General features: G+C 33.3%; 2 protein-coding genes across 8 annotated transcripts in view; both read left to right on the top strand.

Moving 5' to 3' along the window:
* LOC107643370 (superoxide dismutase [Fe] 3, chloroplastic) lies at window positions 1,977-11,956 on the top strand. Of its 7 annotated transcripts, none has more exons than XM_016346990.2 (10): window positions 1,977-2,116; window positions 2,661-2,848; window positions 3,446-3,669; window positions 5,284-5,364; window positions 5,665-5,856; window positions 8,219-8,390; window positions 11,166-11,239; window positions 11,317-11,343; window positions 11,471-11,494; window positions 11,571-11,956. In XM_016346990.2, exons 3-10 carry the CDS (start codon window positions 3,577-3,579, stop codon window positions 11,694-11,696), a joined length of 789 nt encoding a protein of 262 aa, XP_016202476.1. In that variant the 5' UTR covers window positions 1,977-2,116; window positions 2,661-2,848; window positions 3,446-3,576; the 3' UTR covers window positions 11,697-11,956. The 7 variants fall into 7 exon arrangements, with proteins under 7 accessions (XP_016202476.1, XP_016202475.1, XP_020979070.1 ...); XM_016346989.2 differs by having other exon boundaries at window positions 3,528-3,669; XM_021123411.1 differs by lacking the exon at window positions 8,219-8,390 and adding an exon at window positions 9,938-10,109 and having other exon boundaries at window positions 3,528-3,669.
* Window positions 12,083-16,518, top strand: part of LOC107641786 (putative disease resistance protein RGA4) — a 5,598-nt gene continuing 1,162 nt past the window's right edge. The window contains exon 1 of the mRNA XM_016345243.2: window positions 12,083-15,794. Coding sequence (XP_016200729.2) covers window positions 12,542-15,794 — 3,253 coding nt within the window. The 5' untranslated portion in view covers window positions 12,083-12,541. The remainder of the gene's footprint in view (window positions 15,795-16,518) is intronic.

Genomic DNA, 16,518 nt, shown 5'->3' on the forward strand with positions numbered 1-16,518 from the left:
GATATTTGTGACTAATTTTAATATATATATATATATATAATCCATTTATTTAACATGTGGCAATTACAGAATTGGCTTTGGTATTTTAAATGTATAACATATATGCGTGTATATGAATTTTAATGTATAATTTTTAAGTTCTAGGGTTTCGGCTAAATGTGAATATATGTTATTAGATATATAATACTATGGATTTGGATTTGGATCCTCTAAAGTTGGAATTTCACTTTAGAGAGTAAAGTGTGATATTCTCCCATTGAATACTTTTATATTTATTATTAGTCCCACCTATGAAATCAATAGTGAGAGATCACACTTTACTCTCTAAAATGAAATTCAAACTTTAGAGGATCAAAATCCGTAATACTATTAATTAAAATATTAAAAATATTTATTTATTTATAACTGAAAAAATATTATAAATTCAGCTTGCAATATTATGATTTTAAACAAAAAAAAATTCAACAACAAATTCTATTAATTAATTAATGTTAATATCAAAATCTTACACTTTTATACTTTTGATTTTCAGTTTTATTATACACTTTTAAAATAGTAATTAATTAGTTTAATTTTTTATTAGGCACAATCAATGACATACAAGTCAATGTGTTTAATGATGATATATAAAAATTTTTGTGATTGAGTTGTTGTAACTTTTCTTAAAAGATAAAAGATTTTTTAATATTAATAAAAAATAATGTATAATAATACAAATTCTATATATATATATATATAACGAAAAAATCATCACAACTTAATTAAATATAATAATACAAGAATGTATATAAAAAATAAAAATATTCTAGTATATAAGAAATTGATCACGATTTATATATAATAACACAATAATATTATATATAAGGAATGAAATAATTATTGAAGTACTAAATATAACCACGGCTTAAATGTGCATTAATATTAGTTGATAATATATAGGAAAAGTCTAGGAGACAGCAATTTTTGTGTTTTATGGTCAGTACTTAACCATCAAAAGAAAAGTGAATGAACTCTCACATTAGATGTAATCTTACACTATTAAAAAAATTATTAATCATCAATTGATAGTTACAAAACATAAAAGTTGTTAGCCTCTAACAGTGGCGAAGCCACGTTATAGAGAAGGGGCAATGGCCCCCAAAATAAATAATATATATGTATAGAACACCCCTAATAGAAGGTAAGCCACCTGAGCATTTCTGATTCTGAAATTGGGTTTGGATTTCTCAGCTTTCAGCTTCCATGAATTGACTCCACCAATCCCAAGCTTTTAGGTTAGGGTCGCGGGGAATAGCTGTTCCAAATTTGAAGAACTTTTGTACAAAAGATAATGGCATGCATCGGTGTCTCTGGCGCCGATTGAGGGGACAAATATAAGAAGCAATTATAGATATATAAATATTTAATATATATATTTCATTTAAATAATATTACAAAATCTAATAAAAAAAAACTATGGTCAAAATTTAAGTCATATTCTATTGTCGTACCAAAAAACACTAGATAAGATTTTTGGGTTATTCCTATTGTTCTGAAAATTGAACCGGATTGGTCGATTTAATTTAATTAACCGAGCACCAATCATTAGACCGATCTGATTGGGTTCGAAAATCATTTGAAAAAAATCAATCAAAAAATCGGTTGAATCGGTATTAAAAAGGATAATGCCACCAATCATTATAACCGTTTTGGGCTTTAGAAAAAAAAAAAAAAAACCGGCAAAACCCTAAAACTAAAGAAGGAAACTAACACAGCCACACCCACTCACCCAGCATCAACTATCCTCTCCTCTCTTAAACTACACAGCATCAACTAAACCTGCCCCCAGCCACCCAGCCCCCGCATCAGCCCTCGCAGCTCCCCGCAAACCCCACAGCCTCGCAGCCCTGCAGCGGCGCAGCCATCGCAGCCCCCACACCCACACAGCCTCTACCGCCACCGTAGAAGATCCGTCACCGTCGTAGGAAGCTGTGTCGCCGTGATTGGAAGCTCCCTTGCCGTCGTTTGGAAGCTCCCTTGCCGTCGTTTGGAAGCTCGTTGGCCGTCTCCTCTGTTCGAGCTCTCTCTCTCTGTGTCGCCGTTGTGTTTCTGCCACTGCCCTTCCTCCTCGCAGCCGGTGAGTACTGTGATAAATTGAGAACATTGAATGCTGTGTAGTTTGTTAAACAGTCACTTTGCTGTTCATAATTTTGTTCATTTTTTTATTCATAAGCACTTAAGCACTGATAATGTTGAATGCTGTGTACTTTGTGAATTTTGTTCATAAAATGTCTGTTTGCTGTTCATAATTTTGTTCATATTTGTTCATAAACAATGATAATATTAAATGCTGTGTAGTTTGTTAATTTTGTTCATAAAATTTTTGTTTGCTGTTCATAATTTTATTCATAATTTTGTTCATATTTGTTCATAAGCACTGCTGAGTTTATTGACTTAATTCTATTCATAAATTTGTTGTTTGCTGAGTAGTTTTGTAAGCACTGTGATGAAAGTTTGTAAGCTGAGTTAATTTTTTTTGGTAATTGATGTAATATTTAATTAAATGGTTGAATCCGATTGAACTTCGGTCGAACCGGTGAACTGTTTAACCAGTGATTTTATCGGTTTATTAACCGGTTCGATTTTTGCAACTTTGGTAATTACTCTTGGTTATTATCCAGTACCCAGACCCAAGTTCCAACCTTAGGCTGCTGCACTTCTGTGACTTCATCTTCTCCCCTTTTCCTTTGCCAACTTCGCTGCTCCGTTCAACTCCTGCACCGTCGCCGTGCTGCATTGCTACTCCGCGTCTCTGCTCTTCTCTTCGCCGGCATCTCTCACCTCTCCGGCCATTTCTCCCCTATCCCTGGTAAGATTCACTGCTCTCTCCTTTTCTGCTTGGATTTTGGCATTTTACTTCATTAATTTCATTTCATGCTAATTAATAATTAGTTTCTGATAATGTAATTTTTCATATTTTAAAATTCTATTTTTCCCCATGAATTTGATTTTGATTTTTCGATGTTGGTGGCTGTTGTTTTTGTTAATGAATGCGGTTCTGATTTTGTTGGCTATTCTGTTTACAGATATATGATTGTATTTCCAATTTTTCACCATATCTCCCTTTCTGCCATGCTGTGTTCATGCCATTCCTCCTGTGCAATACAAGAAACTCCCATGACTGTGTAGTGTGTGGTTTATCATTAATTAGAAGAGGCCCTGTTTTGCTTTTTTTGTTATTTAACATTAATTAGTGATCTTTTAAGTTATGTGCATTTAGTTAAGAACTTTGATGGGATGAACTTGAATGTGAAATTTTAGGAATGAAATAGACAAAATATTACTTGGGAATGTGAAATTTTGAATTTTATTGTTATTGAATCATTGAATTTAGATATCTAGAAATTAATATTGATATATTTTAAAGAGTTTTATTTTATATTTAATTAAATTGGTTTGATGACAGTTCACATGGTTACACCATTGAACCTTTGAACCAGTCACTTGACCAGTTCACTGACCGATTTGGTTCTTGCAACCTTGGGCAGAACCATATTGATATGCTGTGTGTGTAAATTGCTAGGCAACAAAGTAGCAATGACTTCTTGTTACTTCAGCCCTCTGCATACTACTTGTCATCTCACTTCTACAGGCTTATCTACAAAGTTCAAGATTCCGAAGCTTCACATGGTAAATTTCTTGGGCTAATACTTTATTGTCATCCTTATTAATTTCTCCCTTTAAAATTACTTTAATCACCCAGTATAGCATGTGTTCACACATTAATTGTCAACATCTAGTTTCAGGTAGCATATTTCTCATTTGATCGATGTTTGAAGTTAGACCACATGAACCATATTCACCTTTGATTGAAAAGGTGTTTCAGATTATCCACATGAACATGCTTAAACTATTAATCATTTTCTACAAAAATAGAAGGTTAAGAAACTACCATTTTGTGTTCCCCCAAAAGATTCATTTTTTGACAAAATAGTCTTTGAAAAAAAAAATGCCATTTTGATCCTCCAAAGATGATCTTAATTTTACAAAATGTACTATCTTTTCCTAACCAATTCATGCATTTGATCCAATTTTTGTAAAAACATTTGCGTAATTATTTAAAAGGTATATATAGAAAAATTGAGGTAAAATACTAAAATTCGATTTTTGTACCCTTTTTAAATTTCATTTTAAATGTTTTGCCATTCACATAATAGAAATCGTAAAATTAAATCAACTTAACATCACCAAATTTGGAGAATCGAAATATATCATTTTTCTTTCTAAGTAAACTTGAAAAACTGTCGGAATTTGATCTTTAGAGCCTTTTTAGAGCATGTCTCTTCATATTTGGTGCATTTTGTTCAATAGAGATGATCCTTGAGGGGCCAAGATGTCATTTCCTTCTTTCTGGGTCCATTTTGGAAAGAACTGAAGCTTTTGGGGACCAAAATGGTAGTTTAGTCTCTCCGTTTTATTTTTTGAATAAGTGGTTGACACTTGACATTCAAAATGAATGAAGCAAACTTACAAGCTACACAAGAAAAGCCTTTAAATACAAAGACTAAAGAAACAAGTGAAAGTAATTAAATTACCAAGCACCCACCAACTTATAATAAAATGAAGTCAGTTTTATCTAGTTTGTGTCTTATTATATTAACCTTCATTAATAAAACCAATAGAAAACCTAATAGTGGAAAAATAGTACACTTCCTACATAATTTTAACGGTAGATAAACCAAAAAACCATATATTTTTCCTATCCTTGTAAACTTTGGTAAGATTTCTTCTGAAGCCTGTGGAATCGCCTAGAGATTCTAAAAAATGCAACTCTCAAACAAGAAACATAATCAACAGAATCACCCAAGGCCTAAATTCATCTTATCCAAAGTCTTGCCAAGTAGGACTTACTGCATACTTTCTGTTGATATTGTTTGGTTTCCAGTCATGGAATTCATGTAAATATGACTTTTTTGTGTGGCTTTGTATTATTGTTGGCTGCTTGTCGACTATGTTTCTTCAAATCTCTATATTTTCTTGTGTGAAATGGGATAGGTTGATAATAACTTGTAGACACTATTGGATAATATCATTCCTTAGGATAGAAAACTATGAATTGTTAGTGAAGGCTTACGAATATTGTATACTTGGGCAAGCTAAATAGGTATTGGCAATTGCCAAATACTTCTTTTGTATTAATGAAATTGATTTCATGTCATTCCTGATTCCACATGAAGAGCCTCTTCAATAAGGCAACTTCCTTACCGATTTGTGCTGATATCTTCCCTTTCAATTGTATTTAAGCAGAAAAAGAGGTGTCAAGTCTCTTCAAGATCTTTGAAAGTGACTGCATTTTATGGCTTGAGGACCCCTCCTTATGAACATGTAAGTGAATCACTCAGTTACTGGATTTCATGTTTCTATATGAAGAAAAATAGGATTTTGGTGCAACATTTACCAAAAAACTAAAAACTAGAATTTCGCCACATATTATACAATAATGAAGATCTCATAATTTACATGAAAAAGAATTAAAAATCCCAGAAACCTTTGTGGCTCTTAGAAACTGGAAGCTTTTAAAACATTTTTCTTCATTTCAAATTACAAATTTGATTCTTGAACTTGTATTTTTTCCAAGTTTTGTTTGTTTGTCTTATACTTTTGCACTGCTTCATGCTCTTATAGGATGCACTAGAGCCGTATATGAGTAAGATGACAATTGACATGCATTGGGGAGAACATCATCATAATTTTATAGAAGGTTTGAACAAACAGCTGGAGAAGGATGATATACTATACGGGTACACCTTGGATGAACTAGTCAAAGTGACGTACAACAATGGCAATCCCTTACCTGAATTCAACAATGCTGCTGAGGTACTGATTAAATTGGTGTCATTTACTCCAAAAAATTTCCTTAACTTATATTTATCCATAAAAAGGAAAGAAATTTAAGGAAATTAAAAAGATCTAATACGAAGTAGCTATGATAATATACTACACATATAAATGGGAGCATCCCTGAGTAATTTACTAGCACTTTCAGAAACACCTAAAGTTTCAGTTTGGAGCTACATAGGTCATAAAGGGACTTCATTCTTCATTCTTCAATACTGGGATGATGTATATGTCTCCACAAAGAACTTAAGACTTTTGGTACAATAGCATGTTAAGACATTGGCATTATACTGCTGTAGGTTAAACACGAAACATGACAATTATGGTTGAAAGAAGAATTAGGACATTAATTGTAACACCCTAATATTTTCAAACCAGGCTTAAGTTGTGCTTGGATTATGTTAGTGGTTAGCATTTAAGTTTGCGGAATTTAACTATATTTATAGAAAATAGTTTACAAAAAATAGTGGGTAATTAACATTTTTTCCCATTTCTTTTCTCTTCTTGAAAGCCATTTTGAAAATAACTACGGTCATGATAATTAGGATTATTACTGGTATTTGAAACTTAGGGTATGCATAATGATAACACTGCAAAAGTTGAGCCTACAGATAAATGTCTTTTATGTGGGGTTGGCTATAAATATCAAGGTTGCGAGATATGGATCAAATGCAATCAAAAGATAATTTTTGCTTCATGCTCCAAAAAGCAGATCTCCGAGACCTAGTTGGCTTTGCCGCCAAAAGAAATCTCCGTCTTTCTGATTTCCATAGTTAGTGTATGACTTAGAGTTCAATGAGGGTCCTTTCTTCGAGAATCTATGGGTGGAAATCCTTTCAGTTTAGTGAAGGACAGCATAACATGAGAGTGAGGAGGTGGGAAGAGATAAGGGCATAAGGCGAAAGTACGTGAATGACATATTGAAAAGATAACCAAAGATACAAGAGATAGATAGCCTAGAGATTTTCTATAAAAAGAAGATTAGAACGAGTCGGAAAGGTTCAAATGTTCCTTAGGTGTGTTCAAATTGGGTTAGGAAAAATCTAATTTGTGTTTAGGTGAAGTCTTTCTTCTAGAGTGTCACTTTGCAAGCTCTGTAGTGTTCTCTATATTTGGAAATAGGAAATAAATTATAGATAGCTTTAAAATGACCCTTAAACCAAGTCAAATGTATCTGTAGTTGGAGATATTTATAACTGATCATTTGTCAAGTTGGTTGGTTATAGCGTGATTTCCTACTCTAAACTTGCTACTATTTTGTCTCCCTAACATAATTCAAAATTGATCTTGTGATGATCTGAAAGAATGAAGGAATTGTTCTCATCTTCTCATAATGTCAAAGATCATTTAAATTCGATAAATATGGAATGAGTTATGACTATATTTTGTAGAGTTATTGCCGGTTAAGAATTTACTTAAGTTTGTGTTATCATACTTTCAAATTTTAAATTAGGTAAGTTAGTTTTCATGTGCATCATCTAGGTTTTTGCCATGAATTTAATTAATTAATAATGAATTAATTATTGAATAATTAAACTTATAAATGATCTTATGGATTTTGAATTTCTTTTGCATCTTAAGCTTGTGGTTATTAATGATCATCAAACTTTTATAATAACTTTTAATTTTAAATATCTACTTTTATTTATTAAAATTTTATGTTTATTGTGATATTTCTTATTTTTCCTTAAGTTTATCAATAGACTACCTTATGACTTCTAATTTGTTTATTATCATACCAAACATTACAAAATGGGATAATTAACATGGTTCGAAAATTTAGGATGTTACATTAATGGTTTTGGTGGGGGCATTATTCCATGTCTGAGTCGTTTTCTCAAACCTGTGTCTAGTCCATATTTAAGTTTTTTTTTATAGATATTTTGGAATATACATATAGTACTTCAAATATTAAATATTTTGTCTTGATCTATATAAGATTTTAAGGATTTTCATTCAGTCTTTGTAAATTACACCAGATAATCGACGGACTAATACAACAAAGACAACCTCACATTGAAAAAGAGGGACGAAATGATACCGGAAAGGAGAAACTAACAACTTAGGGGGGAGTGAGGGACCAAAAACATATTTAAGCCAAAATATGCAAACCAAGCAGACACTTAATAATCATTCTTGTTCTTGTTCTTGAACCATTTTCTTTTTGTGGCAGCAAATAATTTGTCAGTCCTATCTGTATGATTAAGCTAATTTTGTTTGTTCATATGATTGATAATAATGAAGAAGTTGCAATTGTGACTGTAAATACCTTTTTTATTTTAACAGAAAAACACACATCATAGCTGTGTCAGGTAATTAATTGTGCCCCTTTCCCGCGCAGGTTTGGAATCATAACTTCTTCTGGGAGTGTATGCGACCAGATGGGGGTGATATGCCTGAGCTAGGTCTTCTTCAACAGATTGAAAAAGATTTCGGATCATTTACAAACTTTAGAGACAAGTTTGTAGAAGCTTCCCTCACACTATTCGGTTCTGGCTGGGTTTGGCTAGTTTGTAAGTCTACTCAATGCTTAAAAAATAATGTGTTGGTTGCACAGAATTCATAAATGATCTTAATATGTGTATATAACCATTGGAGTTTCCCTATAATACATGTGTGGCTATGGAAGGACACAAAGGTTTTCTAGAAGATTTCAGTTGACAGTAAATAAAGAAAAAAAAAGGATTAGTTCAGCTAGGATCAGTGATGTTTTGGAGAGTTAGGGGTCTCTTTGATCATGCTAATCAAGATCCTTAGTCAATATTTGTGTTTAGGTGAAGTCTTTCTTCTAGAGTGTCACTTTGCAAGCTCTGTAGTGTTCTCTATATTTGGAAATAGGAAATAAATTATAGATAGCTTTAAAATGACCCTTAAACCAAGTCAAATGTATCTGTAGTTGGAGATATTTATAACTGATCATTTGTCAAGTTGGTTGGTTATAGCGTGATTTCCTACTCTAAACTTGCTACTATTTTGTCTCCCTAACATAATTCAAAATTGATCTTGTGATGATCTGAAAGAATGAAGGAATTGTTCTCATCTTCTCATAATGTCAAAGATCATTTAAATTCGATAAATATGGAATGAGTTATGACTATATTTTGTAGAGTTGTTATTGCCGGTTAAGAATTTACTTAAGTTTGTGTTATCATACTTTCAAATTTTAAATTAGGTAAGTTAGTTTTCATGTGCATCATCTAGGTTTTTGCCATGAATTTAATTAATTAATAATGAATTAATTATTGAATAATTAAACTTATAAATGATCTTATGGATTTTGAATTTCTTTTGCATCTTAAGCTTGTGGTTATTAATGATCATCAAACTTTTATAATAACTTTTAATTTTAAATATCTACTTTTATTTATTAAAATTTTATGTTTATTGTGATATTTCTTATTTTTCCTTAAGTTTATCAATAGACTACCTTATGACTTCTAATTTGTTTATTATCATACCAAACATTACAAAATGGGATAATTAACATGGTTCGAAAATTTAGGATGTTACATTAATGGTTTTGGTGGGGGCATTATTCCATGTCTGAGTCGTTTTCTCAAACCTGTGTCTAGTCCATATTTAAGTTTTTTTTTATAGATATTTTGGAATATACATATAGTACTTCAAATATTAAATATTTTGTCTTGATCTATATATGATTTTAAAGATTTTCATTCAGTCTTTGTAAATTACACCAGATAATCGACGGACTAATACAACAAAGACAACCTCACATTGAAAAAGAGGGACGAAATGATACCGGAAAAAAGAAACTAACAACTTAGGGGGGAGTGAGGGACCAAAAACATATTTAAGCCAAAATATGCAAACCAAGCAGACACTTAATAATCATTCTTGTTCTTGTTCTTGAACCATTTTCTTTTTGTGGCAGCAAATAATTTGTCAGTCCTATCTGTATGATTAAGCTAATTTTGTTTGTTCATATGATTGATAATAATGAAGAAGTTGCAATTGTGACTGTAAATACCTTTTTTATTTTAACAGAAAAACACACATCATAGCTGTGTCAGGTAATTAATTGTGCCCCTTTCCCGCGCAGGTTTGGAATCATAACTTCTTCTGGGAGTGTATGCGACCAGATGGGGGTGATATGCCCGAGCTAGGTCTTCTTCAACAGATTGAAAAAGATTTCGGATCATTTACAAACTTTAGAGACAAGTTTGTAGAAGCTTCCCTCACACTATTCGGTTCTGGCTGGGTTTGGCTAGTTTGTAAGTCTACTCAATGCTTAAAAAATAATGTGTTGGTTGCACAGAATTCATAAATGATCTTAATATGTGTATATAACCATTGGAGTTTCCCTATAATACATGTGTGGCTATGGAAGGACACAAAGGTTTTCTAGAAGATTTCAGTTAATAAAGAATAAAGAAAAAAAAAGGATTAGTTCAGCTAGGATCAGTGATGTTTTGGAGAGTTAGGGGTCTCTTTGATCATGCTAATCATAGTCAATAACAGTGATGTTTTGGAGAGTTAGGGGTCTCTTTGATCATGCTAATCAAGATCCTTAGTCAATAAAAAAAAATAAAAAAAGAAAGAATAAAAAGGAAATATTTCTGATTCCAGTCTAACATTATCAAAGTAAATCAATTTTTTCAAAAAGTAAGATGTTCAAATTGTTTTACTGGTGTGGTTCTTAAACCCTCATTGCCATTATGTAGAATACTTTTGTTTATTATTCCTGAGGCAGAGCTAAACTTTCCTCATTCCCAGTTCAAATATGGAACAATTGTTTGGATGATCTGTGTTTGATAGAACTATGCTCAAGTATATTATCCTAAACTATCGAATATTTATAATTTTAGGATTAAGGAATAAACAAAGGTGAAATATTCACCAAATATGATTTAGATAATAGGAAAAGATCAGCCTAATATGCATTGCTAGGTTAAATAATGTAGTCCTATTGATGTGAGCCCATGTATGCAAACTAGAAGAATAATACCCTAATAATATGCATTAGGTATATGATAAAATAGAAATCTGAATTCAGAAATCCTAAATTTTGTTTTATCAATTAGATTATTGATTGACTTCACATTACACTTTATAGATATTTTATTTAATATCCTCTTCCATAAACGTAATGTCATTAGGATTCCATTATCATCCTCCTCTACTTAAAATTGCCAAGGTTGTTCGTATATGCGTTGATTTAATCTTTTATCAGTTGTCTTTTTCCTATTCTGTTGATACAATTCTTTTCCAGATATTTTGTTCTAATAATGTCAATGGTTATTGCTAATATTCACGTTTGATTGTTTTAGTGAAGCGAGAAGAAAGGCGACTAGCCATAGTGAAAACTGCAAATGCCATTTGTCCAATTGTGTGGGATCACATAGTAAGCTAATTTCCACATTCCTCGAAATTGGTTGATTTATTATTGTCATTGGAACTGAGGATATTTTTATGATGCAGCCAATTATCAACTTGGATTTGTGGGAGGTATAGTCTCTCTTTCTCTCTATCAAAACAAAACTTGTGGTGATGAGGATATGTACATACAATTACATCGCAGGAACCTTTATGTTTATCATTACTAACTGAAAATACTTTCTTCCCTTTTGTACAGCATGCTTATTATCTGGATTATAAGGTATGTTCATCATGGATTATCACTTAGTTTCCAGGAGAATATTAACTGAACAATTCTGATGCGACTTTTTGGACAGAATGACAGGGCAAGGTATGTGAATGTATTTCTTGACCACCTTGTATCTTGGGATGCTGCATCAATGCACTTGACACGGGCAGAGGCTTTTGTGAATTTAGGGGAGCCTAAAATCCCTGTTGCATGAACTGCTGAAATGGTATATGTGATCCTCACTGCAAGGGATTCACCGTGTTGATGATCGCCCCGTGTGTTTTTTCCCAGTTGTCGATTTTTGCAATTTTAAGTCTACGATTAATGACAACTTGACATATCGGGGTATATGTGACTTAGAACAGTATAAAAGGGTTTAGGCTACCATTCTATTTGTATGCATGTAATATCTTCTACATATATATATAAAAGAGTAAATACTTAACCTAGTCGCTGGCCATCTTTTTTCTTAAATTGCTGCACGATCATGAATTTGTACATCCAACCACTTTATTGTTTTGGCACTTAACTATCATTATAAGTACAGCACCCCGTAACTTCCTCTCTCTTCGGAATATGTTGAAATTAAGGAGATGGAGAGGTAGTTTGTCTAATTTGTGTTTATAATATGAATTATGAAGAGTTAATTTTGTATATTAACGAAAAATCTGAGTAGTTGAAATTAGTTATAATTAACATGTGTTTTAATGTTTCCAATTTCCATAGATATTTATTGTAACCTTAAAAGTAAGGTTTTATTTAAATTCTTTGTTAAAAAAAGGTTACATGTTTTGTCTGGTAGAAATGTTCTAAATTTTGTTTGGTAAACGATAATGTAAAATATTCATAAATTGATATAAAAAAAAATGACCACAGCACGAGTATTATTGGCTGAACCAACACTACCTAATGTATCATGCGGGCTCTGATGTCATGGCTTTGGTTCAACTTGCCACTTGAAAATAATATAATTCACAGAATCATTAAGAATTAGCATATAACATATATAGCACAAAAACAAAGCAATACCTCTTGAGCATTCCTCCCCACACTACACTCATGGCTACTGCTTTACTTGGAATTGTCATTGGAAACTTGCAGAATTTTGTCCAGAATGAGCTTGCAACAATTTGCGGGGTTGAATCACATACCGTAAAGCTATGTAGTAACCTCAATTCAATCCATGCAGTGCTCCAAGATGCTGAAGAGAAGCAAATTACAGAGCGTGCTGTGAAGCTTTGGCTGCAGAAGCTTTCAGATGCAGCATATGTGCTTGATGATATCTTAGATGAATGTTCAATAGAATCCAACCGTCTAGTGCTTAAGGCACATGTTATGTGCTTTGCCTGTTTTCATCCCAGGATCATTCTGTTTCGTCGTGACATTGGTAGGAGGATGAAAGAGATTACCAAAAGATTCCATGAGATTGATGAAGAGAGGAGGAAGTTTGAGTTGCGTGCAGGTGTCGCAGAGAGGGAGCAAGAAGATGATCAATGGCGCCAGACGAGTTCTGTCCGAACTGAGCAGCACTTGTATGGAAGAGATCAAGACAGAGATGAAATTTTGAAGTTTCTTTTAAGCCATTCTGGCAACAGTGATGAGCTCTCCGTCTATCCCATTGTTGGTATTGGAGGACTTGGAAAAACAACACTTGCTCAATGGATCTTCAATGATGATTGTGTAATCAAACACTTTGACCTCAGAATTTGGGTTTGCATTTCCAATGATTTTAACATAATGAGAATTTTGCAGTCCATTGTAGAATCCATCACCTTACAAAACCCCAACCTCTCTACTTTAGAATCAATGCAAAAGAAAGTTCAAGAGATGTTACTCCGCAAAAGGTATTTACTTGTTCTAGACGACGCGTGGAATGAGGATCAAGAAGAATGGAAGAAGTTGAAATGCATGTTACAATGTGGAAGCGGAGTAAGAGGTTCTGTAATTTTGGTAACTACTCGAAATGAAAGTGTTGCATCCATCATGGAAACATGCTCTATTCATCGCCTCTTACCTTTATCCGAGAATGACAACTGGTCATTGTTCAAACACCATGCATTTGGCAATAACGAAGAAAGTGCAGAGCTTGAAAAGATAGGAAAGGAAATCGTGAAAAAATGTGTAGGTTCCCCTCTTGCATCCAAAGTACTTGGAAGCCTTCTACGCAACAAAAGTGAGAAACAACAATGGCTTGGTATAAAGGAAAGTAAGATTTGGAATATATCCGGAGGTGATGCGATCATGCGTGCTCTGAGAATAAGCTACTTTAATTTGAAGTTGTCGCTAAGGCAGTGCTTTTCTTTTTGTGCCATTTACCCTGAAGACTTTCGAATCTTGAAAGAAGAGCTAATTCATCTCTGGATGGCAAATGGGCTTATTAAGTCAGAAGGAAATTTGGAGGTTGAGCATGTTGGCAACGATGTGTGGGATGAATTGTGTCAGAGATCATTTTTTGAAGAAGTGAAGGTTGATTTATTTGGAAATGTTACATTCAAGATTCATGATTTATTCCATGAACTTGCTCAATCTATTGTAGGGGAAGAGTGTAAGGTTTCTAAGTCTGCAAACTTGAGTAATCTGTCAAGTAGACTCCACCATATAAGTTTGGTAGGCTTGGATGGAGAATCCAAATTCAACATGGGTGCCTTCAAGAAAGTTGAATCCCTAAGGACTTTTATTGAGTTTGATTCGTTTGTTTTGTTTAATTCACATGGCTTGCCACCATTCAATTCTCTCCGAGCATTAAGCATGAGCTCTATGCAACTCTCTGCACTCAAAAGCTTAACACACTTGAGGTACTTAAATATTTGCAATAGTTTGATCATAACATTGCCTGAGTGTATTTCTATGCTGCGGAAATTGCAAGTTCTAAAACTGTATTCTTGCTTTTATCTCCGTTCCTTACCTAAACACTTGACATGCCTACAAGATCTTAGACATCTCTCCATTCAAAGGTGTCCGTCATTAGTATCAATGCCCTCGAAAATCGGTACACTGAAATGTCTCAAGACATTGAGTACTTTCATTGTGGATTCAAAAGCTGGGTCTAGCATAGCCGAGTTACGCGATCTTAATCTTGGAGGCAAGCTACATATCAAAGGACTTGAGAATGTCCTCAGTGAAAGTGATGCTAGGGCTGCTAATTTGATTAGTAAGAAGAACCTGAATCGTTTATACTTGTCCTGGGGCAATAATAATGCAGATTCAGAAAAGGTGCTTAATGGCCTTGAGCCTCATTCAAATCTCAAAAGTTTTGGGATGAAGGGTTATGGAGGAACACAATTGGCCCCTTGGTTGAGAAATACCTCACTTCTCTCAAGCTTAGTCAGTGTTACATTTCACCATTGCAAAAGTTGTAAGCAACTTCCTCCCCTTGGTAAGTTACCTCATTTAACTTATCTTTCTATATGTGGAATGGAAGGTGTGGAACACATCAATGATGACTCGTATGAAGGCTTTGAGGAGAAGGCTTTCAAGTCCTTAAAGAAACTAATGCTACATGGGTTGCCAAACTTTATCTCTATGTTGAAAGATGAAGGAGCAGAGATGCTGCCTAATCTTCTAGAAGTTAGTATTTCATCTGTTCCCAAATTTAAATTGCCATGCCTTCCATCTGTCAAGAATCTTGAAATTCAAGACATGGCTTCCTTCCCAGTAGAAATTGTGCATAATTTGGATCATGTTGAGACACTATGCGTTGAATACTTCCCTAAACTCAAGGCATTACCGGATGTATTGTGCAGCCTCAGCTTGTTACAAACTTTAGAAATCGGATATTGCGATGAGCTTGAGTTTTTCTCAGAAAATGTTCTGCAAGGTCTGAACTCACTTCGAGCTTTGAGCATTCATCGCTACAAGAAGTTGAAGTCTTTATCCGAAGGTGTGAGACACCTAACTTATCTCCAGTGCCTTGACATCGCATACTGTCCAGAGCTGGTGGCTGTACCAAGCAGCGTGAATGTGCTAACTACCCTCCACCACGTTACAATCATCGGCGGGGACCATAATCGAGTTCTTCCAAAAGGCTTGCAGGGTATCCCTTCCCTACAAACTTTGAGTCTATATAATGTAGATTCATTGCCAGAATGGTTAGGAGACATGACTTCTCTTCAAGAATTACGCATCAGTTACTGCCCTGAGTTGAAATCATTGCCAAGTAGCTTTGGACAATTAACAAACTTGCACAAGTTATTAATTGAGAAAAGTCCAATGTTGGAGAAGCGATGCAAAAGGATAACAGGGGAAGATTGGCAACATATAGCTCACATCTCAGAACTCAAATTGGTTTCAGGACACAGAAGGACATTTTGTGGTAAGTTGATCAATGTTTTCTTTGTAATTTTCCTTAGCTTTGGGTTAAAATGAGATGAAAATTTTCGTGAACGAGTTCGATAAGTAAATTTACACTCTACTTTTAATTACTACTTAGGGTGTGTTTGGGGTTCACGTTGGAGAATAAAAAAGCCGTTTGAGTGTCTTGAACATCTCATTGTTATGTTTGGCAACTTTTTGGAATTCCTAACCCAGAAGTACTTTCACCTCTGAACGTATGTTGACGTGAAGCTAAAAATTCAAACTTCTGCGTTCACGTTGGGAAAGTTAATTATCGTTGGAGGAATTAGATAAGAAATTTATTCCATATCTACCAACTGTACCCTTTATTTTTTTCTGTAAAAAAGGATGCACATAACCACATAATTTCACACTTTCTGTATGTTCTTCTCTGTATGTTCTTGGTTACAAATTTTTTTTCTAGATTTATTTTCATCACTGCCAAGGTAAATATTTTAATTTTTTTTTATTATTTTTTGTTCTTTCTTTCATATTTTGATTTTTATGTTTTTTATTGTATTTTTTATTTATATGATAAATATTTTTTATATCATTTTTTTTATGTTATTTTTTAATTTTCTATTGTTATATTTTTATTGTATTTTTTTATTTATATGACAACTATTGTTGATATAAATTTTTATTTTTATTAATTTTATGATATTTTTATTATTTTTTGTTTATATAAATTATTTTTTTTATCC

The sequence above is a fragment of the Arachis ipaensis genome, chromosome B05, assembly GCF_000816755.2.
Source record: "Arachis ipaensis cultivar K30076 chromosome B05, Araip1.1, whole genome shotgun sequence".
In the NCBI taxonomy this organism is placed as follows: domain Eukaryota; kingdom Viridiplantae; phylum Streptophyta; class Magnoliopsida; order Fabales; family Fabaceae; genus Arachis; species Arachis ipaensis.